This window comes from Equus caballus, chromosome 7, assembly GCF_041296265.1.
Source record: "Equus caballus isolate H_3958 breed thoroughbred chromosome 7, TB-T2T, whole genome shotgun sequence".
NCBI classification, from domain to species: domain Eukaryota; kingdom Metazoa; phylum Chordata; class Mammalia; order Perissodactyla; family Equidae; genus Equus; species Equus caballus.
This window is the reverse complement of record NC_091690.1, coordinates 55,826,067-55,852,369: the sequence shown is the minus strand read 5'-3', so window position 1 is coordinate 55,852,369 and position 26,303 is coordinate 55,826,067. Positions and strand designations below refer to the sequence as shown.

The 26,303-nt window shown below is 37.0% G+C and overlaps 2 protein-coding genes across 55 annotated transcripts in view; one reads left to right on the top strand and one right to left on the bottom strand.

The window, feature by feature from the left end:
- Window positions 1–4,125, bottom strand: part of TAF1D (TATA-box binding protein associated factor, RNA polymerase I subunit D) — a 10,737-nt gene extending 6,612 nt beyond the window's left edge. For 27 of the 51 annotated variants that reach the window (XM_070272082.1, XM_070272087.1, XM_070272102.1 and 24 more), the window contains exons 1-3: window positions 3,986–4,125; window positions 1,643–1,760; window positions 531–909 (exon numbers count right to left, since the gene is read on the bottom strand). In XM_070272082.1, coding sequence (XP_070128183.1) covers window positions 531–909; window positions 1,643–1,701 — 438 coding nt within the window. In that variant the 5' untranslated portion in view covers window positions 1,702–1,760; window positions 3,986–4,125. 51 annotated transcript variants of the gene reach the window in all.
- Window positions 4,060–26,303, top strand: C7H11orf54 (chromosome 7 C11orf54 homolog). 4 transcript variants are annotated; one of them, XM_014741731.3, is made up of 9 exons: window positions 4,110–4,241; window positions 7,604–7,750; window positions 9,687–9,785; window positions 12,473–12,546; window positions 12,735–12,836; window positions 13,800–13,976; window positions 14,982–15,131; window positions 24,028–24,144; window positions 25,104–26,303. In XM_014741731.3, exons 2-9 carry the CDS (start codon window positions 7,696–7,698, stop codon window positions 25,275–25,277), a joined length of 948 nt encoding a protein of 315 aa, XP_014597217.1. In that variant the 5' UTR covers window positions 4,110–4,241; window positions 7,604–7,695; the 3' UTR covers window positions 25,278–26,303. The 4 variants fall into 4 exon arrangements, with proteins under 4 accessions (XP_070129264.1, XP_014597217.1, XP_001488219.1 ...); XM_001488169.7 differs by having other exon boundaries at window positions 4,119–4,241; window positions 7,599–7,750; XM_070273163.1 differs by lacking the exon at window positions 12,473–12,546 and having other exon boundaries at window positions 4,060–4,241; window positions 7,599–7,750.

Here is a 26,303-nt window from a genome sequence, read left to right as displayed (position 1 = left end):
CCCTTTCAAATAAATCAGATTCTAGAGCAAGGGATTGTAAATTCTGCGAACATTTAACTCAGATATTTGAGTCTACTACTAAGCATTAAGGCGTTTATCAGGCAAATCTGTCAGGAACTGAATATTCAACATCTGTAAGAAAATGAAGTCTATTTTTAAGTCACTTAACACGAAAGGCAGGTATGGGTTTGTCTTAGGTGACTGTAAAACATGTGAGAATCGTTTGAGTTTTAGGGATGTTGTGTAAAGACCTGATAGGATAAAATCAAGGGACTTGATAGACTCTGCCTTGGAGCACTTCATATATAGGCACGGTCCCTGAATATACACTAGTGAATGAAGATTCCACCCAGAAGCCCAAGTGAAGTTTGAGCTGAAGGACTGGATGGTCTTTAAGTGGTAAGTATGGAAGAGTATTATCAAAAGTTGCAGACTATATATTCCAGGCACATCTAAATTCTCAAGGTGACCAACAATTCACTTCGCACATTTTAGCTTTAAGTATCAGCAAATATAAAATACTGACTCACCTCAAAGGTTAAAATTTTTCTCCAAGGTAATGGTCTTCTTCCATTCTTTGATTCTAAAAATGGGAACCCAGGTCCTCTGTCTCTAATATGTTTCTTAGTTATTTGCGAGCATCTCGTGCTTCTCCTTCCTTTTGGTCTTCCCCTTGGTCTTCCTGTTGGCTTATATTTCCTCTTCTTACGTTTCTTTTTTTTGAATCTTTCAAAAATAGCTTTTAAAGTCAGTGGCCTTGGTTCAAAAGATGAGTCACTAGATGAATCTCTTGCTTGAACACTTTCAGGCGAATGAACAAATTTTCTAATAGAGTTTCTTTGCCTCCGTTTAGGTGAGTAAGGAACACACTGAGTTTTAAATAAGCTGCTACCCGAGGAAGAGTTATCACTAGAAAAAGGGGAGATAAATTACATCCTTTTACATTACTGAATGCTTATTATCAGCAGAGTACTTTTCTTCCAGCCCCAAAACACACTCAGGATAATTCTGAGAGATGGGCTCAGTCCCAGCCAACCACATAGTTCTGACCACTCTAGTAAAATGGCACATGCCACAGCACTTAAAAAAACTTCTGAGAGAAATACAAGTTCCACAAAGGCAGTCTTGTTCACTGCTAGAGCCTCCTCTAAATAAAACAAGAGTGGCCTAATAGCTACTTCCTGTGAATACACTAGAAACGCTGATTTTGATTTCCCAGTGAAATCAATAGGTGAGGTAAGTGGACATCTCCGTCACATACATAAAGCCAGCATCCTTCATAAGGCAGAACATCAGAACAAGTTGATTTTTAAGCAAGATTCCCCAGTGATGTCCATTTTCTTGTAATAAAACTAAGATAATTTAGTTAGGAAGAGATGTCAAATTGGCCGACCTAGAGAATATACTTCTGTTCCCCTGGGTTAAGAATGTGTCCCACTGTTAACCATATAACTTTCAAGGTCTGTGGACACCAGGTTTTCCCTTTCTTTCCTATTTCTTGAAAATTATATTTACCGCCACTCATTATCTACAATGGTTTATGCTTTCCCAGTTAATTCAAATACAGTAAACATTATCATCGATTCTGTTTTCCAGTATAAATCTGGTGGTGGTGATGGTGAACACAAGAAAACGCACCTACCTTTGATTTTCAATTTGCACAGCTGAATCAGATGCTGTTGCATAGTCAAGAGAATCCATTCCAGATACGTATTCTCCAAGTCCTTCTGAAAACTGTTTTATTCGTCACTGGTTCTTTGCTTTTAACAGAATTGACGATATAAATTTGTCAATGTGGTAGTTTCCCTGAACATATGAATGCCAACACAAACAGCTAGTATCCAAGTAACGCAAAGTTCCAGGTAGTCAGATTGTGCCAATATATGTAAATTAAGGCAAAATCATATACAAAGCCTTTAACACGTTCATGTAGGAACTGTATCCAAGTAACGCAAAGTTCCAGGTAGTCAGATTGTGCCAATATATGTAAATTAAGGCAAAATCATATACAAAGCCTTTAACACGTTCATGTAGGAACTGTATCCAAGTAACGCAAAGTTCCAGGTAGTCAGATTGTGCCAATATATGTAAATTAAGGCAAAATCATATACAAAGCCTTTAACACGTTCATGTAGGAACTGTCCATTTCAGATCAAATTCTAAAACCTAAAACTTTTATTCACCAGTTCACTTTCTGACTTGTGCCTCCTAAATCTATCCAACGGAACAAGAGTCCAGAAAAGCAGTGTCATTTCCAAAGAAAGTATCCGTTTTTCCGTAACAGTAAGAAACATAATTTTGTCATTAGCCATATAGTAATGTACAATTATGAGTATTATTGTACAATTAGTGGCCAAAATACAATTTCCCAAGAGCAGATAGGAACTCGGAAGAAAAATTTTTACACAGCCAGAAGGTAGACTGTGGCCCCAGTATACCAGGAAAAATCATCATCACGATTTATCATCTCAATCCAACAGGCCACTTTAAACTCCTGGTCTGGGATTTTCATTTATGGCCTCTTCCCATTCTTCCTGTGATTCATCAAAGTCACTGTGAAACTTCGTCCTCGGCATATTATCTCCATATTACCCCTTTACCACTATGCGTAGTAATTTAAAAGTTCTGAATTCTCAAACTTCTGAATGAAAGGCTAACAGACTACAACAGTGGTGCCCTTTGTGTTCCTTTCTATCTCCTTCGAAAATTTTACAATATCTTGAGCAAAATAGAAAAAAGACGATGCCTCATTTTACTACTGCATCTCCCTTAGAGGGGAAGCTATCCTTCTTCCATTTTCCACTTTTCTTCGTCTTTAGCATACTTGAGAATGACAAATGAGTAAAGAAGAAAGGAGTCCTAGGATAAAATACCAAATATTTCAAATATAGGACATCAGTAAGGTCATACAGATCTTAGACTTGCAAACCGTCCAACGGGCTCGCGGTAATTTCACGGTGTTTTATTGCAGTTTTTTAAAATACAAAATCTAAGAAATAAGTCATGAAAAAACTGCTCACAAACGAAATTCAACAAAAATTGGGTCCAATGGCACTGACGGTATACCTAAGGTTAAATATTAAATATCAAAACATTGTCAAAATAGGGGCTGGCCCCGTGGCCGAGTGGTTAAGTTCGCGCGCTCCGCTGCAGGCGGCCCAGTGTTTCGTCAGTTCGAATCCTGGGCGCGGACATGGCACTGCTCGTCAGACCACGCTGAGGCAGCGTCCCACATGCCACAACTAGAGGAACCCACAACGAAGAATACACAACTATGTACCAGGGGGCTTTGGGGAGAAAAAGGAAAAAATAAAATCTTTTAAAAAAAAAAAAAAACATTGTCAAAATAAAGTGGAGTTAACTCAAATATCACTTTTTCGGAAACTGTTTAGAAACCATTCCTACGTTAAGGGTTGCTTCCCATTCCGAGACTCAGCGATGAGAGGCCACGTGGCCAGCTAGAGCGCTCTACCTGCGCTGACAATACCTCTTCAGGCCCTCACGGGGAGTGACCTTGGGGCGAGCGTCCCCAGGAAGCACCCAACCTCATGCATGGTTACCTCGCGCTCATGAAGATTCACTCAGAAAACATGTATTTGTCTATAATACATCTTAACTTTTACATCCTAGACCAACTGATCGCGCCCACACTATAATCGCGTTAAGTGTGGGCCGCAGTCCAGGCACGAGGCCTGAAGCCCACAAGAGCGAGCCCTCCAACCTCAGGGCCTGACTTCTGCTGCTCGATGCTCCCGAGCAACGCGGGGGTCCCTGGGAAAGCTAGATGGGAAGCCCTCCCTCGCCCACCAGGCCGGGACGCCAAGTCCTCTTCCCTACCCATCCAGACTGGCAGACGGCTTGCACCAACAAGCGTTGGCTCACTACGGGCCTCAGCCCCATACTCGCTGCCCGCAACCCAGGGCTCGGTGAGCTGGGTCCATCAACCTTCCGCCCTCAGCATACCAATACGCCAACAACGACCTACCTCTACAGCCGCGCGGAACAAAAGAGTAGGCCGCCCACGCGACTCGGCTAATAGTGGGGCCGAGGTCTCGCGATAACAACTTAACTCCCGGAAGAAAATGAGAGGTGGGAGGAGGCCAGATAGCAGGGCGCCATTTTGATCGCCGCGAGAGGAGGAGCAATTAACAGGGGGCGGAGCCTGAGCGCCCTAACTCAGAAGAGGCGGAGCTGACGGAGGCAAGATCGCGTTTCAGGTGTGAGCTTCCCTGACAGATTAGGTAAGTGGAATAACCAAGAACTTTCCCGCAAATGACAAAAACGAATTTTGGGGTCAAGTGAACGGAATGTATGTAACTGCGAGAAAACAGCCCCTCAGCCTGATTTGTTTCCCGTGGTCTCGCCTTTGCTGCGCTGTCATCCGCCTTTCTGCAGCCTGGTTCTGCGTGTGTGGTGCTGGGTGTCTTTTGTCCTATTAGGTCTAGTTTTGCCTTCAGAAATCTCTTCCGTATGAAAGTATTAAAGGATCCTGCTTGCCCGTGATTGACACGTGTAACCTTTGTCCTGGAAGCCGTGCTCCCCCGAGCACACCCGGTCCCCGCCACCGTCTGGACTTGTTTTGTTAGCTCGCTCTCTCCCCCTCAGCGAAGGGTCGGCCTCCCAGAGTTGGCTCACCTGTCACAAGAGAGCCAGCAGTGGATTTTTTTTTTCTGAGTGTTTTTCCCCCTTAGTTCCCAGAAAGGTTACTAGTGAGTGTTAGGATTCAACAGTTTAAACTAGTTTAGTTTGGGGGGAGGCTGTTCCCTCCGAAGTAGTTACAAAAATGAGTGAGCTGGTTTGATTTGTCGGTTTTCAGACTTCTCGTATCATATGATCAATCCTTAGGGTGTCTAAAGTCTTAGTTTCTAGTCTGTGTCATCTCGGGATTGGACAGACCTTGGAAAGTAATCTGGCGTCTTTACTCAGCTTTGCTCTAAATATTGAACAATTCCAGGCATAAAACGTCTAATCGTGTCGCCATTTCCAGTGTCTATGAAATACTGTAGGTTCCAGGACAGGCATCCTGTCTCGTTCACTGTCCCGCTGGGAGCAGGGCCGCCCTGCCTCCCGCTCACGCGTCTACACCCTCACACGCGCTATGGGGCAGTCGGCTTGCATTTTTCTAAACCGGTTCAGGCTGTAGCCTCCCAGGGTTGCGCTTTGTTTACATTTCTGTGAGGAAAGAAAACAAAATAAACCTGAGCTTTTAAAGCTAATAAAGGATGTAAAATTAGGATTGTGTTTGAATTTAAACTTGAATCTTTATTATTCCTTCTGTAAGAAATATCTAGAGTGCTTCTATTATCCTTATTATAAATAAATACGGTATTCAGTGAGCAGATTTTGACATGCTCTTGATTAGTACTTGCTGGTTTCTGATGAAGAGAACATGATGTTACCATTTGGAAAATCTAGGTGAAGACTATATAGGAATTATTTATGTGTATTTTCTGTGCAACTGAAATTATTTCAAGTGAAAAAGTTAAAATATCTCATTCCTGAACAACTATAGATTAGTCAATTCAAAAATATGTTTGAGATAATTGAAATATGATTATATAGGTCTTGGGGCCTATTATCAACAGTTTATATTTTATTTTGGAGATCACATTATGCATATTAAGTAACTAAAGGAGAATAAAAGTCAGTATTTGGTAAAGTACTAAAGTAAATGTCAAGTCCTAAATGTATGCAGTAGCATGTGTATGGAGGATGTGTTGTTTCACATTATCAAAACTAGACACCCACTTTCTAAGAAACCTGTAAATCTTGGGAAAAAAAATTTTTTTAGTTGCTTTTGGAAGAATTTTTCAAGTGATGCTGAAGAATCATCTTTCAGTTACTAAGTAAGCATGTACCAGAGACTATTCAGATTAATGAGGTGTTCCATTAACGAATTTAGTGAGAACTCCAACGGTGCTCTTAGAAACCCTTAAAACTTTGGTCTTCATTGCTTGTTGCGGTTGGCCTACAGGGCATTCCCTGCCCACCTCGTATTACTTTTATTTGGGGTTTTTTTGGCATTTATTTTATTCATCTACCTCTGCTTGCACACCTCATCACCTGGACGCTTGAGGTGAGATACTAATTTCTGTATATATATATATATATATATATATATGCCTACTTATTGTAAAATATGCTTAACATCTTTATTTAAAATATCAAATTATAAGTGGTTAGATTATCAGAATAATTGAACATTAAAGCTGCTTACCAAGAAAGTATGTTTGTTTGTAAATGAAAATAATCATTTCAATTTCAAGAGCTAGTCATTTGTAGAAGTTTCCATTTCTGTCATTAATTTTAATTTTCTTTTGTGAAAGTGATAGTCTAAGAAACTTGTTTTAATTTATAGCTTAAATGTCAAAGATAGAATAGAAAACATAAATGATCTATTGTAGAAGTGCTTCGGCGTCCCATACTGTTATCTACACCATTTAAACACTTTTTCATAAACCTTAATAACTACCTTTTGCTGCAGAACCTATAGTCCTTAGACCAACCATCCGAAAACTGCCATGTTTGGGCCCGGCCGGGGTTCAGAGGCCTGGGGTTCACCAGTTCGGATCGCTGATGCGGACATGGCACCACTTGTCAAGCCATGCTGTGGCAGGTGTCCCACAGATAAAGTAGAGGAAGATGGGCGCGGATGTTAGCTCAGGGCCAGCCTTCCTCAGCAAAAAGAGGAGGATTGGCAGCAGTTAGCTCAGGGTTAATCTTCCTCAAAAAAGAGAACTGCATGTTTAATCCAGATATATGACTAAAGAAAATGAATCAGGTGCCCTCTTGGTTTGGGTTTTCTTCTTGTCTATTTTAACTGTCAGCTGTTCAAAGTATCAGTATTAAAAGAGGTGTTAAAAAGAAACAAGTCTCAAAATGGAGTTATTTGTCCTAAGCCCCCATCTCAGTGAACCAAGACTTAATTGCAGTTTCAGCTTCTCCCAGGAGTGGAATTTTAAACCAATCAGTCTGGAGTTTCCTGATCAACTCTAGTGAGATAATCTGCATGCCAGAACGCCGCCCTTCCCCAAGGGAAGGTGACCTAGATTAATCCATTCTTTAGAAACGTCCTTTTTGAGCCCCCTTCTTGCTAGAAAGCCTTCCATTCTGTACAGCTCCCTGGAGCTCCTCTCTATTTGCTAGGTAAGATGCTGCCTGATTCATGAACCATGGAATAAAGCCAATTAGATCTTCAAATTTACTCAGTTGAAATTTGCTTTTTAACAGAGGTTGCTTGAGTGTTTCTCACTTGGACTTTTAATACTAGAAGCTGTGATTGCCTTCCTGGGAGGGCAGAAACCTAAATGCCCCTTTTTTTTTAAAGATTTTATTATTTTTTTCCTTTTTCTCCCCAAAGCCCCCCAGCGCATAATTGTATATTCTTCGTTGTGGGTCCTTCTAGTTGTGGCATGTGGGACGCCGCCTCAGCGTGGTTTGATGAGCAGTGCCATGTCCGCGCCCAGGATTCGAACCGACGAAACACTGGGCCGCCTGCAGCGGAGCGCGCAAACTTAACCACTTGGCCATGGGGCCAGCCCCCGCTAAATGCCCTTTTGCCCTCTTTATATAATTAAACTCTTAATGTTCATTTCCAGAGCAGCAGCTGTTCATGCTTGGTGCACGGTGAACTCTGGTGATAATTAGCCTGCAATAGCTTTAGTTGTACGTCCTCGAACCAAAAGAAGAAAGAAAATGACTTGTGCTGAATATTCTTTCCATGTGCCGAGTCTAGAGGAGCTTGTTGGAGGTAAATACAATACTTACTTTGAGTTTTTAAAATTATTCTAAGGAAAAAATTAAAAAATAAGAATATTCTAAGATATAATTTATGCACTAGTACTTTTCGACACAGAACTCATTTTCCTTTTCAATATCTATTCTGTACTATGTTTATTGACAGTCCAAAATTCTGCCCCTCCAAAAAAACTAAACTCACCATTTAAAGATTCTTGATATGATACCTACTTTACAGAATGAAAATAAATTTATTAATACAAGATTTAAGTATCTGGAATGCCCAAAGTGTCGCACATTTTGCTTTATTAACTTTTTACCAGTTACAATATTCTGTCTATAATATACTGTGGTATATTAACCATGTTCCCAATATACAACTTTTTCCCCTTCTGATATGCCAATGAACTTGCTTAGATTTCTCTGTCTGTGTGTATTTTTATGTATTTCACCTTGTTTGAAAAAGAATTTAAGGCAGCTTCACAAGATTAATTAGAAGGAGAGGAGATAGATAAGAAAAAGAAAGTAAAGATAGGAATATAAAATGAAGCCAGGAATGGTACTAATCCAAAACTGTATATATAGCCTGTCATAATGCCAACCTTTGTGTAACAGCCTTTAGTTCCATTCTGATGGTGACTATAAAACCTACCCTTACTTCTCAAAAGTGTCCTGGTAGTTCATCTGTCCTCCTTATAAGATTAAGTCAAGAAGTGTACTCACGTTTTGCTTGGTTGTAGTTCATCTCTCATAACCTTCCTATTTTTTCCTAAATTGAGTAGCAGCTAGTAAACAATCTGTATTGCCCATATGTCTTTTCTATCAGTCTGTCTGTCTTCCCTGATATGACAGGACAGCTAGGAATCTTTCTGGGTGCCTTCCTACAACTTTTTAGCTTAAAAGTTATTTTCACTTTTTATAGAAAAATCTTATAGCAAGAACTTGGTCCCTTTGTAATTGATAAAAAACAGATTTTACTATATTTCCACACACTGAATCTTAATTTCTATTTTCAGAAGTCTGCACTTATTAGTCCAGGGAGGGGAATTTTCCATTTGCTTTGGCTTCGGTTTTCACATAGATAAAGATCTGGTATAGAATATCCATCTGGCTAGATTGAGGCTGACTTCATGTTTTTAGAAAGTCTGGTTCTACAAGACTTAAACTGATGGCTGACACTGCTGTGAGAGAAATTTTTATAAGAACTTTTCATCCTTAAAAGTACGTTGCTCTTAGATTTATAACTTTGAGACACCTATGTTTCTTTTTTTACTTTTTTTATTGAGTTATAACATATATACAGTAAAGAACACTAATCTTAAGTGTGCAGCTTGGTGAATTTTAACGTGTTTACACTCATGTCACTACCATCCAAATCAAGATGTAAAATATTTCTAACATCTCAGAAGGCTCCTTCATGCACTTTCCCAGTCAATGTCTCTACCCCAGCAGGTAAGCACTGTTCCAACTGCCGTCACCTTAGATTAGTTGCCTGTTTTTGAAATACCTATAGGTGAGGTCATATAGTATGTGTTTTTCTGTATCTTGCTTCTTTTGCTCAACATTTTGTCTGTAAGCGTTTAATGAAGTTGTTGGGTAATTGCTTACTTTCTAGCAGTTTAAATATTTACATTTCAGTAGACCTTTGGAATCCTCTCCCCAGAAGAAAGGCAATCCTCACCTGAGTGCAATGTTTATCTTCAATGGTTTATAATCACTATGATTTATAGTGGTATTAATGGAGGGATTTAGGTGTCTTAGTTTACATTATATCTTGTGATTAATTATGTGTCTAATGTTATTATATTCATTAATCAGACCATTTCCCCCTCTTTTTTAATTACATTAGTTTAGGTTGGGAGTGTGACACAAAACAGTTGAGGGAAGATTTACTATGTGGTGGCAGATTTTCCCTAATGTTGAATAAGCCTTTTCCTTGTCTTTACTAGTTCTGCAGAAGGGGCTAAAGGATAACTTTGCTGATGTCCAGGTCTCTGTAGTTGATTGCCCTGATTTGACCAAGCAGCCATTTACCTTTCCTGTAAGAGGTAAGCAATTTTTGCAGTTAGCTTTTGTTTTTCAGTCCTAATCTTTTTCTAAAACTAGAATTATTTTTAAGGGTTGTCTTAAACTCTACAAATAAAGGATATTGTCCCAACTTTTAGGTTAAATTGTGCTTAATTTCTGTGCTCACTGTTTTCTTATATTGGTTAAATTTCATTTTATACCCTTGTGGAAAAATACTGTGTTTTATGCAGTTTTGTAGCTTTCACAGGTTACATAGTAGATATTCACTAGGCTAGAATCCTTGATATCACGTGAGAGTTTTGTTTTTAATTCCTCAAGTGACTGTTACAGGAACTTACTTTAATTTTTATGTTTTCATTTATTTATTCAAGACCAGAAGGGATCTTAAAAGCCTTGTATTTGAATTATCTGTTAAATACTTATACCCCTTCAACAAATTTGCCAAATGATCATCCAGCCAATGTTTAAAGTGAGAAAGAAGGGAAATTAATATTGGTTGAGTAAATATAATTTGTCAGACTATGATAGATAACCTATGTTTGATGTCTTCATTTTTACAGTAACACTGCAGGGTAAGTACTGCTCCAGTTTGTAGTTGAGAAAACTGAGGCTCAGAGAGGCTAAGCAAGCTCAGTGTGAATCATAATCAGGAGCAGTCCAGGTATGGCTGCTTCCAGCGTCCAGCATTCTCCCATTATACTCTACTGTGATGAGGAATTTGGAGAGAAACACTCACACTCACTCACTGTTTTATTACATAACTGACAGCTTTGTTAAAAAATAGTTTTATGGAGAAGTCCTGGACTCTAGCTCTTTCTCTCCCACACACAGATTTCATTACCCTGGTTAAGCCAGTTAATGTATCTTGGCTTCAGATAGATGCATTAAAATTGGGGGGCATTTGGGTTAAATGTTCTTCTTGGGTGTGTCCAGTTTAAACAGTCTTTGATGTTAAGTAGATCTGTAAATACTGGAAGTTTTGTGTACCTAATGGCAATTTCTCTTCACATCTTGAAAGCATTTAGCATAATACTTTTTTATAGCCATGTTTCTTTCAATTATAAGAGTAATATATTCTCCCCCACTAAATAATTAATTAAATAATTAAAATAAAAATCAGAAAACACTGAAGAGTATGAGGAAAAAGGAAAAATGATTAATCTCAATTCTGTCCTCCAAAGGGTTATACTTTGAAAAAAAGTTTTCTGGTCAATAATTTTGAGTCTTTAAATTACAATACTAAGGAAGCCAGATATGTATGTATATGTATATGTATGAGCTTTCATAAACATGGTTAGGCACTTTCTACATGAACTGGTGTTCCTCAAGTCACCAGTGAGTTGGTATTATTTTATCCCTCCAAATATTTTATGCTGTTTGGCCATTGCTACCTAACATTCTCTCTCCTCTTGGTTCTCCTCTACTCTCCTTGGTTCTCCTGCATCTTCTTCCTGGTGCCTTTCCTACCTCCATGATATTCTTTCTTCCTCATTTTTTCTGGCTCCTTTCTCTTTCTGGAAGGCTTTTAAATGTTGATGTTTCCCAGAATTCTTTCCTCCGCCTCTTCTTATTCTGTAAAGTCTCTCTGGACTATTTCATCTACTCCTGTTGTTTTAGTTACTGCTTGGACACAACAAATTCGAAACCTGTACGTCTCACCTAGAGCTCTCTTTTTCCACTTTTCTCCAAGACATCTCCACCTCTGTATGCTAAGAACAACTTGAGGACGACAAGTCTAAAATTTAACATATTACTTCACCATAGTTGCCTATGCTCCTTTCTTTGTTCTTTTTCTTAATTTCTTCTACTCCATCTCTACAAGTCGCTGTTTTTAGCTCATTACTTGCCTATTTGCTGGACTGCTAAAATAGTCCTCTAATGGTTTCTCTGAACTTAAACATTATCACTTAATGAGAAAGAGTCTTAACCATGAGTAATTTCTGCCGATCCCATGGAAAACACTTCCAGAGTCCCTAATTTTAAATGGGACCTAAAGAAATTTTGTACATTTACCCTCTGCATAGCTGAAGAAATAGAGCAATTTAATCTACTTTACTATAGAATAATATTAGTATGAAACTGACAAGACTACCTTTTCACAAAGTTAATTTTCCACCCTATGTTTAAAAAAAAAGAATATGCTTTCTCCCAAATTGTATCTAGCTGTACCTGTTATGTTAATGAAAAATGTAAGTAGAAAGTTCCTAGCATCTGAAGTTACCTCTAATTACTTGTCATTTTTATAAACAAGCTTGGGAATAAACAACTTTAACAAGAAGATTTTCCAATATGGACTTCTAAAAGAACTAATATTCCGTGAGAGCAAAATATTTTAAATTAAAATATAATTTTGGCTAAACCCTGTCTCCACAAATGATTTTTAAAGGAATAAGTCATTATAGGCTAATTCTAGAAACCTCATCCAATCCATACTTTAGCCCCAGGTCTAGCCCTTGCCCTGTCATCAACTTTCTGTTGCCTTTATGCTACTAACTACATCAAATCATGCTAGGTTATGACAATACTGGAGATGCAGGTAGTTAGAATAGGACAGGGGTCCCAGCTACTTAAATCTTCCAACCCCTGCTATTTTAAAACTATGAGAATGGAAAAGTTTTATACTCTTAATAAATTAAATTAGTATCTTCTGGCATTTTCTATTAAAATTAGATGTTTGCCTATTTTTAAGATGGCTTATTTTTTTTAGGCATCTGTGGGAAAACTAGAATTGCAGAAGTAGGAGGTGTGCCTTACTTAATGCCTCTTGTAAATAAAACAAAAGTAAGTATACTTTTACTCTTCACATTCACGTGAAGATTATAGAAGTTGGGTTGATTCCTCTTTTTGTTATTAGAAGATCCATTGACCAATGTGGTAAGGAAGTGTTAATGGACTCAGTAATATAAAGTAAAACAGGGAATTTGATGAGTTATGATTTAAAAGTTTAAATATTTTTTCCTCTTGTATAGGTTTATGATCTAAATAAGATTGCAAAAGAAATCAAGCTTCCTGGAGCTTTTATTCTTGGAGCGGGGGCAGGCCCATTTCAGACTCTTGGGTTCAATTCTGAGGTTAGTATATATATAATTATTTTCTTATATTGATTTGACATTTGGTTTGCCTTTTTCCTTTTACTGACCTATCAGAAATCCTGCTTTCTGAATGACTTGTCAGTGGTTGATGTCATCTCTCTCTACAGTTTTGATACTGTTTCATATAGATTTGGACCATAGCACATGCTCCAATTGGTCCAACTCTAATGGAGCATTAACCTCTCATTTCAGATTGTCTTAGCTCATACTCAGTCTTAGATGAGTCTATCCAAGCTCCTACTGTGGCCTGCTGAGGACCTTGGATTGTGAAAGATTTTAATCCTTATACGTCAGAGGATTCCTAGCTTCTTTTTAAATCTTTGCTTTTCATATGAGGGCAGCTTTCAATCAGAAGATGAAAGGAATGTTTAATAATCTAGTCAACTCCCTCTTTCAGACCAAGTAGTAAGAACCTACCCCGGTAGTATGATGATTATTTATAAGAGGAAATATCTATTACTGTGTATGTCCGTTTATTTCCAACATAAAAATATCAACTGTTTGTCTTCACATCTCATGAATGGAAGAGTGAATGACCTCTTAAGCCTGCCCATTCTCTCACAATCTCTACAGATGTGACCATTAAGTCAAAAACCATACAAGTTCTTTTGCAGAAATATGGGTATAATTTGCCTAGTGTTCAAGGTAGAAAAAGAGTTTAAGATTTAAAATTAGACATTTTAAAGCAAGTGTTACAATGTTATAGAAACACTATAAGAAATACTGTGAACATTTTATAAAATGTTTTCAGTTTTTTGATATTTGTAAATCTTTTAAAATTTTGACTCTAAAATTAATATTTCCTATTTCATGTTTTCTTATTAGGTCTTGAAATAAAATGTTTTAAGTCTAGGATAAAATATTTTGTTACATTATTCAAGATACTCTCTTTGCGTAGTGATACTAGGATTGACTAATTACCTTATTTACTTTTCTTTTCAGTTTATGCCAGTTATTCAGACAGAAGGTGAACACAAACCTCCTGTGAATGGAAGTTACTTTGCCTATATTAACCCTGCAGATGGAGGGTACCTTCTAGAGAAATACAGTGAGAAATATCGTGATTTTGGGTGTGCATTACTGGCTAATCTTTTTGCCAGTGAGGGCCGACCTGGAAAGGTGATTTTGTTCATAAAAACACAATATTCTCCAAAAGTTCTCAGCTAAAAATTTGAACTTTTATTGCCACAAATATGGTTTTCTTAAGAAAATCCAAAGCTACTTAAGTCCAAGCTCTTTAAATAACCTAGTTATGAAAGATTCAGAGAGTACTACAGGCAGAATGAGTCTCATTTAAAACTGAGGTTAAGAATAATACTTAGTAAGCAATACCCTTTTTTCTGAGGAAGTAAAAGATGGCAGGATATCCATGTTGGTTGTGAGTTAGTCAAATAGATGAACCATGCAGCTGAAGTAAATAGATAATGTCTGCCTATAGTTCGTATATATGCAATTTGTTCATTCCTGACTTAAAAGACTGATTGAACTAGATAGAAATGATGGTAGCAAAACTTATAGCAAGAAGGCAGTAAGGAGAATTAATGCCTCACTTCATATTTATTTCCTCTTAGTGCACAAAAAGATGATTTCAGTTTTACCAATTGTGAGAACTCTCACATTTTGTAAATAGAGATAGCTGCTTCAGTTACTTTGAGAAATGAGGTAGTGAAGTAAAAATGCCTAATAAAGTGGAGGTAAAATAAATCCAGAATTTTCAAGGAAGTGAGAAAATGTAATCATTTCTTCTCCCCTCCAATTATCAGAGGTTAATCACTTTAAGTCAAGAAAGTCTCAAGTTTTTACCACCCTGACATATAATGCTAAGAATTTCTAGAGTTCAGTGCAGGCTTTAGCTATAATTCTTTCTCAGTCCAAGAAAGCATGAATAAGACTTTTATTAGAGTAAATGATATATAACTCATATATATTATAATATATATTACAATATGTGTATTATTAATCAAGACATAGAGGATTGAGACGCGTCAACTATCTGCGTGCTCTAAGCAAAAAAGTGAATATTTACTTGATGGCGTTAGATTATATAATGTTTCACTTGGTATTTAGTTACATTAAAATTTTGCAGCTTGGAACAGCGGTATGCATTTTTATGTCCTCTTCTAGGTCATTGAGGTGAAAGCCAAAAGAAGAACTGGAAAACTTAACTTTGTGACTTGTATGAGACAGACTCTTGAAAATCATTATGGAGATAAGCCAGTAGGGATGGGAGGCACTTTCGTAATTCAGAAAGGAAAAGTGAAGTCTCACATTATGGTAAGGGCCTGTGTGTGTGCACATGTGCTTAAGATCTTAGGATTTTTTGATATACATTGAGAAGTCTACCTTTAAAGACACCCTGAACAAATCCTTTTACTATGATGGTATTACTTTAAAATTTTAATGACAACCAACACTGTAAATCATATTGTGCGATAATGTCGTCTACCTAGAGTACTTCTTTCATGTTAATAGTTAGAACTTTGTTTTCAGTATGTTTCTTTTTGAGATCACAATAGATGTGAGTGTAAGCCTTAGAAACTGATTATTATTTTCATTGCCAGAATCCCAAACTCAATACAAAGATTTTGCTATTAAGATGGTTGTGGTTTTGGGGGAAAGAACTCCTGAAAATTATAATCTTATGGGCTAAATATAATAAGTTTATAAGATATTAAGGATGGAATACCATATGAAGACAGACCCAGGGCCTTCAGGACTTTTAAAATAATTTTTAGTAGGTGAATGAATGAAGTGTAAAGTGATTACAACTTAATTTCCTTTTCGCTTTATCCGTAAAGCTATCAGGGAATGTATTGTTTTAATGTTTTTTATCCTGATAATTTTAAATGGCAAGCCAGCTGATCCTGTATAGAGGGACACATGTGTAAAACGACTTCATTACTTTTCCAAATTATTTACAACAAAATTATAAATCTATTTGTAAATACCAAATTATTATAGGATATTTTTAAATTCAAGTACACAATACTTATTATTATCTATAGTTACCATGATGTACATTAGATCTGTAGAACTTATTTATCTTATAAGTCAAGTTTGTACCCTTTGACAAACATCTCCCCATTTCCTCCAACCTCTGGCAACCACCATTCTACTCTCTGTTTCTCTAAATTGGACTTTTTTAGATTCCACATATAAGTGATATCATGCAATATTTATCTTTCTGTGTTTGGCTTATTTCACTTAGTATAATGTCCTCAAAGTTCATCCATGTTGTTGCAAATGGCAAAATTTCCTTCTCTTGTAAGCCTGAATAATATTACATATATATATCACACTTAGATAGATACGACAATTTCTTTATCTGTTCATCTGGTGTCAGACACTTAGGTTGTTTCCATATCATGGCTATTGTGAATAACGCTGCAATGAACATAGGAGTGCAGATATCTCTTCGAGATACTGATGTCATTTTCTTTGGATAAATATGCAAAAGTAGAATTTCTGGATCAGATGGTAGTTCTATTTTTAATTTTTCGAGGAATCTCCATACTGTTTTACACAATGGTTGTACCAGTTTATATTCCCATCAACAGTGTACAGGGGTTCCCTTTTTTCCACATCCTTGCCAACACTTATCTCTTGTCTTTTTGTTTTCCTTTTTTTTTTTTTTTTTGAGGAAGATTAGCCCTGAGCTAACATCTGCTGCCAATCCTCCTCTTTCTGCTGAGGAAGACTGGCCCTCAGCTAACATCTGTGCCCATCTTCCTCTCCTTTCTGTGTGGGACCCCTGCCACAGCATGGCTTGATAAACAGTGCATAGGTCCCCGCCCAGGATCCAAACCAGCAAACCCTGGGTCACTCAAGTGGAGCACACGAACTTAACCGCTGTAGCACCAGGCCGGCCCCTCTCTTGTCTTTTTGATAAAAGCAATCCTCACTGGAGTGAGCTGTTATCTCATGGTTTTGATTTGCATTTCCCTGATGAATAGTGATGTTGAGCTCTTTTTCATATACCTGTTGGCCATTTGAATGTCTTGTTTGGGGAAATATCGAATTCAGTTCTTTGCCCATTTTTTAATTGGGTTGTTTTTTTTGCTATTGAGTTCTGTGAGTTCCTTATATATTTTGGATATTAACCCTTATCACATATGTGGTTTGCAAATATTTTCTCCCATTTCATAGGTTGCCTTTTCATTTTGTTGACTATTTCCTTTCCTTACAGAAGCTTTTTAGTTCGATGTAGAACTACTTGTTTATTTTTCCCTTTGTTGCCTATACTTTTTTTAAGTTAATTTTTATTGAGTTAATGACAGTTTACAATCTTGTGAAATTTCAGTTGTACGTTATTGTTTGTCAGTCATGTTGCAGGTACACCCCTTCACCCTTTGTGCCCACCCCCCCACACCCCCTTTGCCCTGGTAGCCACTAATGTGTTCTCTTTTTCTACATGTTTAAATTCCTCTTATCAGTGGAGTAATACAGAGATTGTCCTTCTCTATCTGGCTTATTTCACTTAACATAATTCCCTCAGGGTCCATCCATGTTGTTGCAAATGGGACGATTTTATTCTTTCTTACGGCTGAGTACTATTCCATTGTATATATATACCATATCTTCTTTATCAGTTGATGGGCATTTAGGTTGCTTCCATGTCTTGATATTGTAAATAATGCTGCAATGAATATTGGGGTGCATGGGACTTTTGGAATTGCTGACTTCAAGTTCTTTGGCTAGATACCCAGGAGTGGGATGGCTGGGTCATATGGTATTTCTATTTTTAATTTTTTGAGAAATCTCCATACTGTTTTCCATAGTGGCTGCACCAGTTTGCATTCCCACCAGCAGTGTATGAGGGTTCCTTTTTCTCCACAACCTCTGCAACATTTGTTACTTTTTGTTTTGGTTATTTTTGTCATTCTAATGAGTGTGAGGTGATATTTTAGTGTAGTTTTGATTTGCATTTCCCTGATGATTAGTGATGATGAACATCTTTTCATGTGCCTATTGACCATCCATATATCTTCTTTGGAGAAATGTCTGTTCGTGTCTCCAGCCCATTTTTTGATTGGGTGGTTTGATTTTTTGTTGTTGAGTTATGTAAGTTCTTTACATATTATGGATATTAACCCTTTGTCGGATATGTGACTTGCAAATATTTTTTCCCAGTTAGTGGGTTGTTTTTTTTTTCAATCCTGTTTTCCTTTACCTTGAAGAAGCTCTTTAGTCTGATGAAGTCCCATTTGTTTATTCTTTCTATTGTTTCCCTTGTCTGAGAAGACATGGTGTCCAAAAAGATCCTTTTAATACTGATGTCAAGGAGTGTACTGCCTACATTTTCTTCTAGAAGCCTTATGGTTTTAGGTCTTACCTTTAGGTCTTTGATCCATTTTGAGTTTATTTTTGTGAATGGTGAAAAAGAATGGTCAATTTTCATTCTTTTACATGTGGCTTTCCAGTTTTCCCAGCACCATTTGTTGAAAAGACTTTCTTTTCTCCATTGTATGCCCTCAGCTCCTTTGTTGAAGATTAGCTATCCATAGATTTGTGGTTTTATTTCTGGGCTTTCAATTCTGTTCCATTGATCTGTGCACCTGTTTTTGTACCAGTACCATGCTGTTTTGATTACTGTAGCTTTGTAGTATGTTTTGAAGTCAGGGATTGTGATGCCTCCAGCTGTGTTCTTTTTTCTCAGGATTGCTTTAGCAATTCGGGATCTTTTGTTGCCCCATATGAATTTTAGGATTCTTTGTTCTAATTCTGTAAAGAATGTCATTGGGATTCTGATTGGGATGGCGTTGAATCTGTAGATTGCTTTAGGTAGAACGGACATTTTAACTATGTTTATTCTTCCAATCCATGTACATGGAATGTCTTTCCATCTCTTTATGTCATCATCTATTTCTTTCAGAAAAGCCTTGTAGTTTTTGTTGTATAGGTCTTTCACTTCCTTAGTTAAATTCACCCTGAGGTATTTTATTCATTTTGTTGTGATTGTGAATGGTATTGTGTTCTTGAGTTCTTTTTCTGTTAATTTGTTATTAGAGTATACAAATGCTACTGATTTATGTAAATTGATTTTATACCCTGCAACTTTGCTGTAGTTGTTGATTATTTCTAAAAGTTTTCCAATGGATCTTTGGGGTTTTCTACATATAAGATCATGTCGTCTGCAAACAGTGAGAGTTTCACTTCTTCCCTCCCTATTTAGATTCCTTTTATTCCTTTTCCTTGCCTAATTGCTCTGGCCAAAACCTCCAGAACTATGTTAAATAAGAGTGGTGATAGAGGGCATCCTTGTCTCATTCCTGTTTTCAGGGGGATGGCGCTCAGTTTTTGCCCATTGAATATGATGTTGGCTGTGGATTTGTCATATATGGCCTTTATTATGTTGAGGTTATTCCCTTCTACCCCCATTTTGTTCGGTTTTTATCATAAATGGCTGTTGGATCTTGTCAAATGCTTTCTCTGCATCTATTGAGATGATCATGTGGTTTTTATTCCTCAGTTTGTTGATGTGGTGTATCACGTTGATTGATTTGTGGATGTTGAACCATCCCTGTGTCCCTGGTATAAATCCCACTTGATCATGATGTATGATCCTTTTGATGAATTGCTGAATTCTGGTTGCCAAAATTTTGTTGCGACTTTTTGCATGTGTGTTCATCAGTGATATTGGCCTGTTGTTTTCCTTTTTCGTGCTGTTCTTGTCAGGCTTTGGTATCAGAGTGATGTTGGCCTCGTAGAACGTGTTAGGAAGTGTTCCATCCTCCCTAATGTTTTGGAATAGCTTGAAAAGGATAGGTATTAAATCCTCTCTGAAAGTTTGGTAGAAGTCCCCAGGAAAGTCATCTGGTCATGGGGTTTTATTCTTTGGTATGCTTTTGATTTCTGTTTCAATCTCTTCCCTTGTGATTGGTCTGTTCAAATTGTCTGCTTCTTCTTGAGTGAGCTTTGGGAGATTGTAGGAGTCCAAGAATTTATACATTTCCTCTAGGTTGTCCATTTTGTTGGCATATAGTTTTCCGTAGTATTCTCTTATAATCCATTGTATTTCTGCAGAGTCTGTTGTTATTTCTCCTCTTTCATTTCTGATTTTGTTTATCTGAGCTTTCTCTCTTTTTTTCTTTGTAAGTCTGGCTAGGGGTTTGTCAATTTTATTTATCTTCTCAAAGAGCCAGCTCTTTGTTTCATTGATCCTTTCTACTGCCTTTTTTGTTTCAATAGCATTTATTTCTGCTCTGATTTTTATTATTTCTGTCCTTCTGCTGACTTTGGGCTTTGTTTGTTCTTCTTTCTCTAATTCAGTTAGGTGCAGTTTGAGATTGCTTATTTGGGATTTTTCTTGTGTGTTAAGATGTGCCTGTATTGTGATGAATTTCCCTCTTAATACAGTTTTTGCTGTATCCCATATGAGTTGGTATGGCATGTTATTTTCATTTGTCTCCAGATATTCTTTAATTTCTTCAATGATCCATTACTTGTTCAATAGCATATTGTTTAGTCTCCACATCTTTGTGCCTTTCTCAGCTTTTTTCTTATAATTAATTTCTAGCTTTATAGCATTATGATCGGAGAAGATGCTTGTTATTATTTCAATTTTTTTAAATTTATAGAGGCTTGCCTTGTTTCCCAACATATGGTCTATCCTTGAGAATGTTCCATGTGCTCTTGAGAAGAATGTGTATTCTGCTTTTTTAGGATGAAGTGTTCTATATATGTCTATTAAGTCCAACTGTTTTAGCTTTTCATTTAGCTCCACTGTTTCCTTGTTGATTTTCTGTCTGGATGATCTGTCCATTGATGTGAGTGGGGTGTTGAGGTCCCCTACTATTATTATGTTATTTTTGATATCTTCTTTTAGGTTTGTTAATAGTTGCTTTATGAACTTTGGTGCTCCTGTGTTAGGTGCATAGATACTGATAAGCATTATTTCTTATTGATGAAGTGTCCCTTTGATCATTATATATTGGTCCTCTATGTCTCTCTTCACCTGCCTTATCTTGAAATCTGCTTTGTCTGATATAAGCATTATGACACCTGCTTTCTTTTGTTTGCCATTAGGTTGGAGTATTGTCTTCCACCCCTTCACTCTGAGCCTGTGTTTGTCCTTGAAGCTGAGGTGTGTTTCTTGGAGGCAACAAATTGTTGGATCTTGTTCTTTAATCCATCTTGCCACTCTGTCTTTTTATTGGAGAGTTCAGTCCGTTTACACTGAGGGTGATTATTGATGCATGAGGGCTTAATGCTGTCATTCTGTCGCTCTTTTTCTGGTTTTCCTGCATTTCCTTTGTTTCTCATCCTGTGTGTTTTAGCCTACCCATTGACTTCTGCAATTTCTTATGCTGGGTTTCTTAGCTTTTTCCTTATTTATGTTTTGTGTCTCTGTTCTGTTTTTTAGTTTAGTGGCTACCCTGAAGTTTGTATTCAGAATCTTATGCATAACACAGTCCATTTTCTGGTGGCCTCTTACTTCCTTAGCCTAAAGTGATTCAGTCCCTTTCCTCCTACCCTCCTAAATTATTATTTTCATCTCTTATTCCAACTTGTGTTGTGAGTTTGTGGTTAAAGTGATAAGATTGTCTTTGTTTTTGCTGATTTCCTTACCTTTATCCTAATGCTACTGTTGAATATTTGCTATCCTATTCTGATTCTATCTATTTGTCTCCTTACTCTTGTGTTTGGTGACCCCTTTCTCCCTTTTTTTCTTTTTTCAGGTATGATGGCCTTCTTGAAGATTTCTTGTTGTGGGGAGTGGGTCTTGTGGCTATGAAGTCCCTTAGCTTTTGTTTGTCTGGAAAAGATTTAATTTCTCCCTCATATCTGAAGGATATTTTTGCTGGATAGAGTATCTTTGGCTGAAGATCTTTATCCTTTAAAGTTTTGAATATGTCGTTCCAATCTCTCCTAGCTTGTAAGGTTTCTGTAGAGAAATCCGCTGAAAGTCTGATAGGGGTTCCTTTGTAGGTTATTTTCTTCTGCCTTGCTGCCCTGAGTACTCTTTCTTTGTCTTTCATTTTTGCCATTTTTACTACTATATGCCTTGCAGTAGGTCTTTTTACATTGACAAATCTAGGCAATCTGAAAGCTTTCTCCACACACATTTCTCTCTCAATCCCTAGATTTGGGAAGTTCCCTGCTATTATTTCTTTGAGCACACTTTCTGCTCCATTTTCCTTTTCCATGCCCTCAGGAATACCGATGATTCTTAAGTTGCATTTTCTCATTGAGTCAGCTATTTCTCGGAGATTTTCTTCAGTTTTGTTTACTCTTAGTTCTCTTTCTTCCTCTGTCTGGAGCCATTCAACCTGTCTATCTTTGATTATGCTAATTTTCTCCTCTATGGTGTCCACAGGGGCATTCAGGGAATGCATATTCTGTTTTATTTTATCCATTGTATTTTTCATCTCTAGTATTTCTAATTGATTCTTCTTTATAGTTTCAATCTCTTTTGTGAAGTAACTCCAGAACTCATTGACTTGCTTCTCTATATTTCCCTTTACCTCATTGAGTTTTTTGATGATAGCTATTCTGAATTCATTGTTGCTTAGTTTACCTATTTCCAAGTCCTCAGGACATAATTCTGTGTTTTTATTGTTTTCCTTCTGGTCTGGAGCTTTTATAAATTGCTGGACAGTAGAGGAACGGTTTTTGCACATAATGCTATCATTTGGTTGCAGTTACAGCCTGTCACCACTAGATGGGGGTTGAGAGCCGCATGTTCTTAGCCCTCCGTCTTCAGCTGTGGCCACAGCACAGGTTGGGAGAGGAGGGGCACTTTCTTTTGTGTGCATACCCAGTTTCCCATCAGCTCTCGCTCTTTGGTTTCCTGGGGCCTTGGCTTGATGGGGTCCTCCCACGCGAAAGCTTTCCCCCATTAGAGGGCTTCCATCTGAACTGCAGGGGCAGTGGGAGTCCTGGAGGATCCCCCGGATGCGCAGCCCCTCCCCGACTCCTTCCCTCATGGAGCCTGCCCCAGCAGTGATCCCAGTCTGTAGGGGAGGGAGCGGAGTTCTCTCTTACCCTGTTCCAGCTCCTCCAAGGGGGGGGGCTCCAGCCTCTCCGCCCTCCGTTGTTTGGCTACTGTGGGTCTCTGAGGATACCTGTGCTATTAGGATATTTTTTCTTGGAATGTGGTTGCTCCTTTTTGTTGTATGATGGAGGGGAGAGAGTCCCGGGTGAGCTCACTCCACCATGACTCTAGCTCTTGTTGCCTATACTTTTGATGTCATACCAAAAGAGTCAAATCCAGTGTCATGAAGCTTTTCCTCTATGTGTGCTTCTAAGAGTTTTATAGTTTTAGCTCTTACATTTAGGTGTTTGATCCATTTGATTTAATTTTTGTATGTGGTGTAAAGTAACGGTTGACTTCATTCTTTTGCATGTGAATATTCAGTTTTCCCAGCACCATTTGTTGAAAAGACTACCCTTTCCTCTTGGATGGTCTTGGCACCCTTGTCAAAAATCAGTTGACCATAGATATATGCAAGGGTTTATTTCTGAGATCTCTATTCTAGTCCATTGATCTATTTGTCTGTCTTTATGCCAGTATCACACAGTTTTGATTATTATAGCTTTGTAGTTAAGTTTGAGATCAGAAAGTATGAGACCTCCAACTTTCTTCTTTTTCAGGATTGTTTGGGCTTTTCACGGTCATTTGAGATTTAATATAAATTTTAGGATTGATTTTTCTATTTATGCAGAAACATCATTAGGATTTTGATAGGAATTGCATTGAATATTTAGTTGTCCAATTCATGAATACAGAGTATCTTTCCATCTATTTGAGTCTTTTTTAAATTCCTTTCAGCAATGCTTTGTACTTTTCAGTGTACAAGTCTTTCACCTCCTTGATTAAGTTTATTCCTAAGTATTTTATTCTTTTTGATGCTTCACCTTCCAGTAGTAGTAATGACATTTAAGATTAGGATAAGGAGATATGCACAGGAAAACTGAGAGGCTATGAGAAATAAAAAATCTACTGATAGACTCATTCCTTCATTTATTCATTCATACTTTTTAGTGTGTACACATTGATTGGTGATCTTTTTGAAAACTAAGGTGTATAACTCCTTTTGATGTCAAAAATAGTGAATAGAATGTATAAGAAGGCTTAAAGTTTTTAACTTAATGAAATTATATATAATTTAAATTTTTGATTCTCAGTAATATTCAGTATGTTTACGTGTTTAATGATCTTTTATTGTAGCCTGCAGAGTTTTCTTCCTGCCCATTGAACTCTGATGAAGAGGTGAATAAGTGGTTGCATTTTTATGAGATGAAGGCTCCTTTGGTTTGTCTGCCAGTTTTTGTCTCCAGAGACCCAGTAAGTCTACCTCCGTCTTTTATATTGCAGTATACTACAATGATAATGCTCAATTTTTAGAATATTCTTTTAGACTTAGGCACTTTTTGTGTTGCTGTTTGAAAATTAAGATAGTCTCTGGAATTATCTTGAAAGATAAGGGAGCAGGTGGCTAACCACCCTACAAGTTAGGCAGAGCAGATTTTACCTTTGAGGAAATGAAGGCACAGGCATTTTAAATAACACCCAGAGTCAAGTTATTAAATGGTAGAATCATGACAGGATTCAGGTCTCCTGTCATCTTATTTGCTGTTCATTATATTCTAACTATGCATTAGAAAAAAATATAACATAGACCCTCGCTCAGAGAAAATATCTACCAAAATACTGATTAGTGTTATCTTTTGATTCAGTGATTACATATCTAGGAATTTATCCTTAAATATATGCATAAGTGTGTAAAATGATTAGTTAAAAGGTTATTCATGACAGCATTGCTGTAACACCAGAAGAATTGGAAATAATCTAAATGTCACTTGGAAAGTGGTATGTACATACAATAGAATACCATGCAAATGTGAAAGAATGAGAAAGGTCTCTTATGACCTGATACACAAAGATCTGAAAGCTATATTGTTAAATGAAGAAAAGCAATATGCAGCACAGTATGTATATAGTGCTATAGCATTTGAGGGGAAAAAAAGAAGTAAATCTTTCTGGAAGGATATAGAAGAAACTGCTTACATTGTTTGCCTGCAAGGAAAGGAAATGAGTGGTGAGGGCAGGAGATGGAAAGATACATTTTACTGAATATATCCTTTTGCACCCTTTGAATTTTGAATCATGTGAACGTATTACCTTCTTAAAAAATAAAAATAAAAATAAAAAGTATTATAAATAAAAAAGCTCTCCCTCTCCCTTAAACAAATTCTATCCAAAATTAATTTGAATATTAACAGATAGTTTGTCTATTGTCCTAGGGGTTTGATTTGCGATTGGAACACACTCATTTTTTTAGTCATCATGGAGAAGGTGGACACTACCACTACGACACTACCCCAGATATAGTGGAATATCTTGGATACTTCTTACCTGCAGAGTTTCTCTATCGCATTGATCAACCGAAAGAGACCCATTCATTTGGGCGAGATTAAATCAACTGATATTCATTTAGAAAAAAGAAATAACTAAGGTTAATTAATTGATTAACTCATTAATTGATACTAATATAAAATCCAATAGAAAGGATCTTACTACTTAAACCCTATTTTTTTGGTCTTTGAACTGAAAGGTGTGTTGACATTGTACTCTATTATTTCACAGATCTATCTGAAAAAGATTATTGGGAACAAAGATAATGGAGATGTTCTTCATTACTTTTTTATTCTAAAAATCAGTCTCATGTTTATAGCTTAAATATAAACATGATAAGGAATCGTGATTATTCCTACTGTCTAATAGTAAAAACTTACATTTGTGCAACATTATTAAATTTTTCATATTAGTCTCACAACTGCTAAGTGGATGTCTCTGGGTATTAGAAAAATCAGTGTTGGAAATGCTGATAGTTGTTGAATCTTTGTATTGAATTTTAAAAATCCATTTTAGAAGTCAGAGTACACTTTTTTCATGGAATAAGGTAGTCAGAGGGAGAAACTTCACACTTTTTGGTTAAGTTGAACCATACTCAGAAGTTCGCAACTTGCCTTTCACAGACATTAGCAACTAGGTGGTTAGGTATGATTCCTCCTCTGTTTGGATTGCCAGTGGGAAACAGTTTGTACCTTGTTGGTTATTTGTAAGAAGAGAAGGGAAAGGAAACAGCATCAGAATACAACATTGGAGTGAGTATACTCTAATTTATAAGTGAGGCTATTGCTAAACATGACTACTGTCCTTCATGAAATATAAAATTATACTCTCACCGATGGGAATGGTTGAAATTTTCCTCAGTGTCCTTTTATAATCATCATTAGCCAGAAATCAACTCTCTAATCTTACTAATGCCAACAGTGTGCAAATTAGGTACTCTTTGGTACATAATAAATCTTCAAAAAATATGCTTTGATTGTCTTCGAATGTTAACTATAATATGTCCTATGAGTATAAATTCCTAAATATTATTTTTAAATAAACACTAGTTTGTAGCAAAAAAATGAATAAAAATTTTATATTCATGA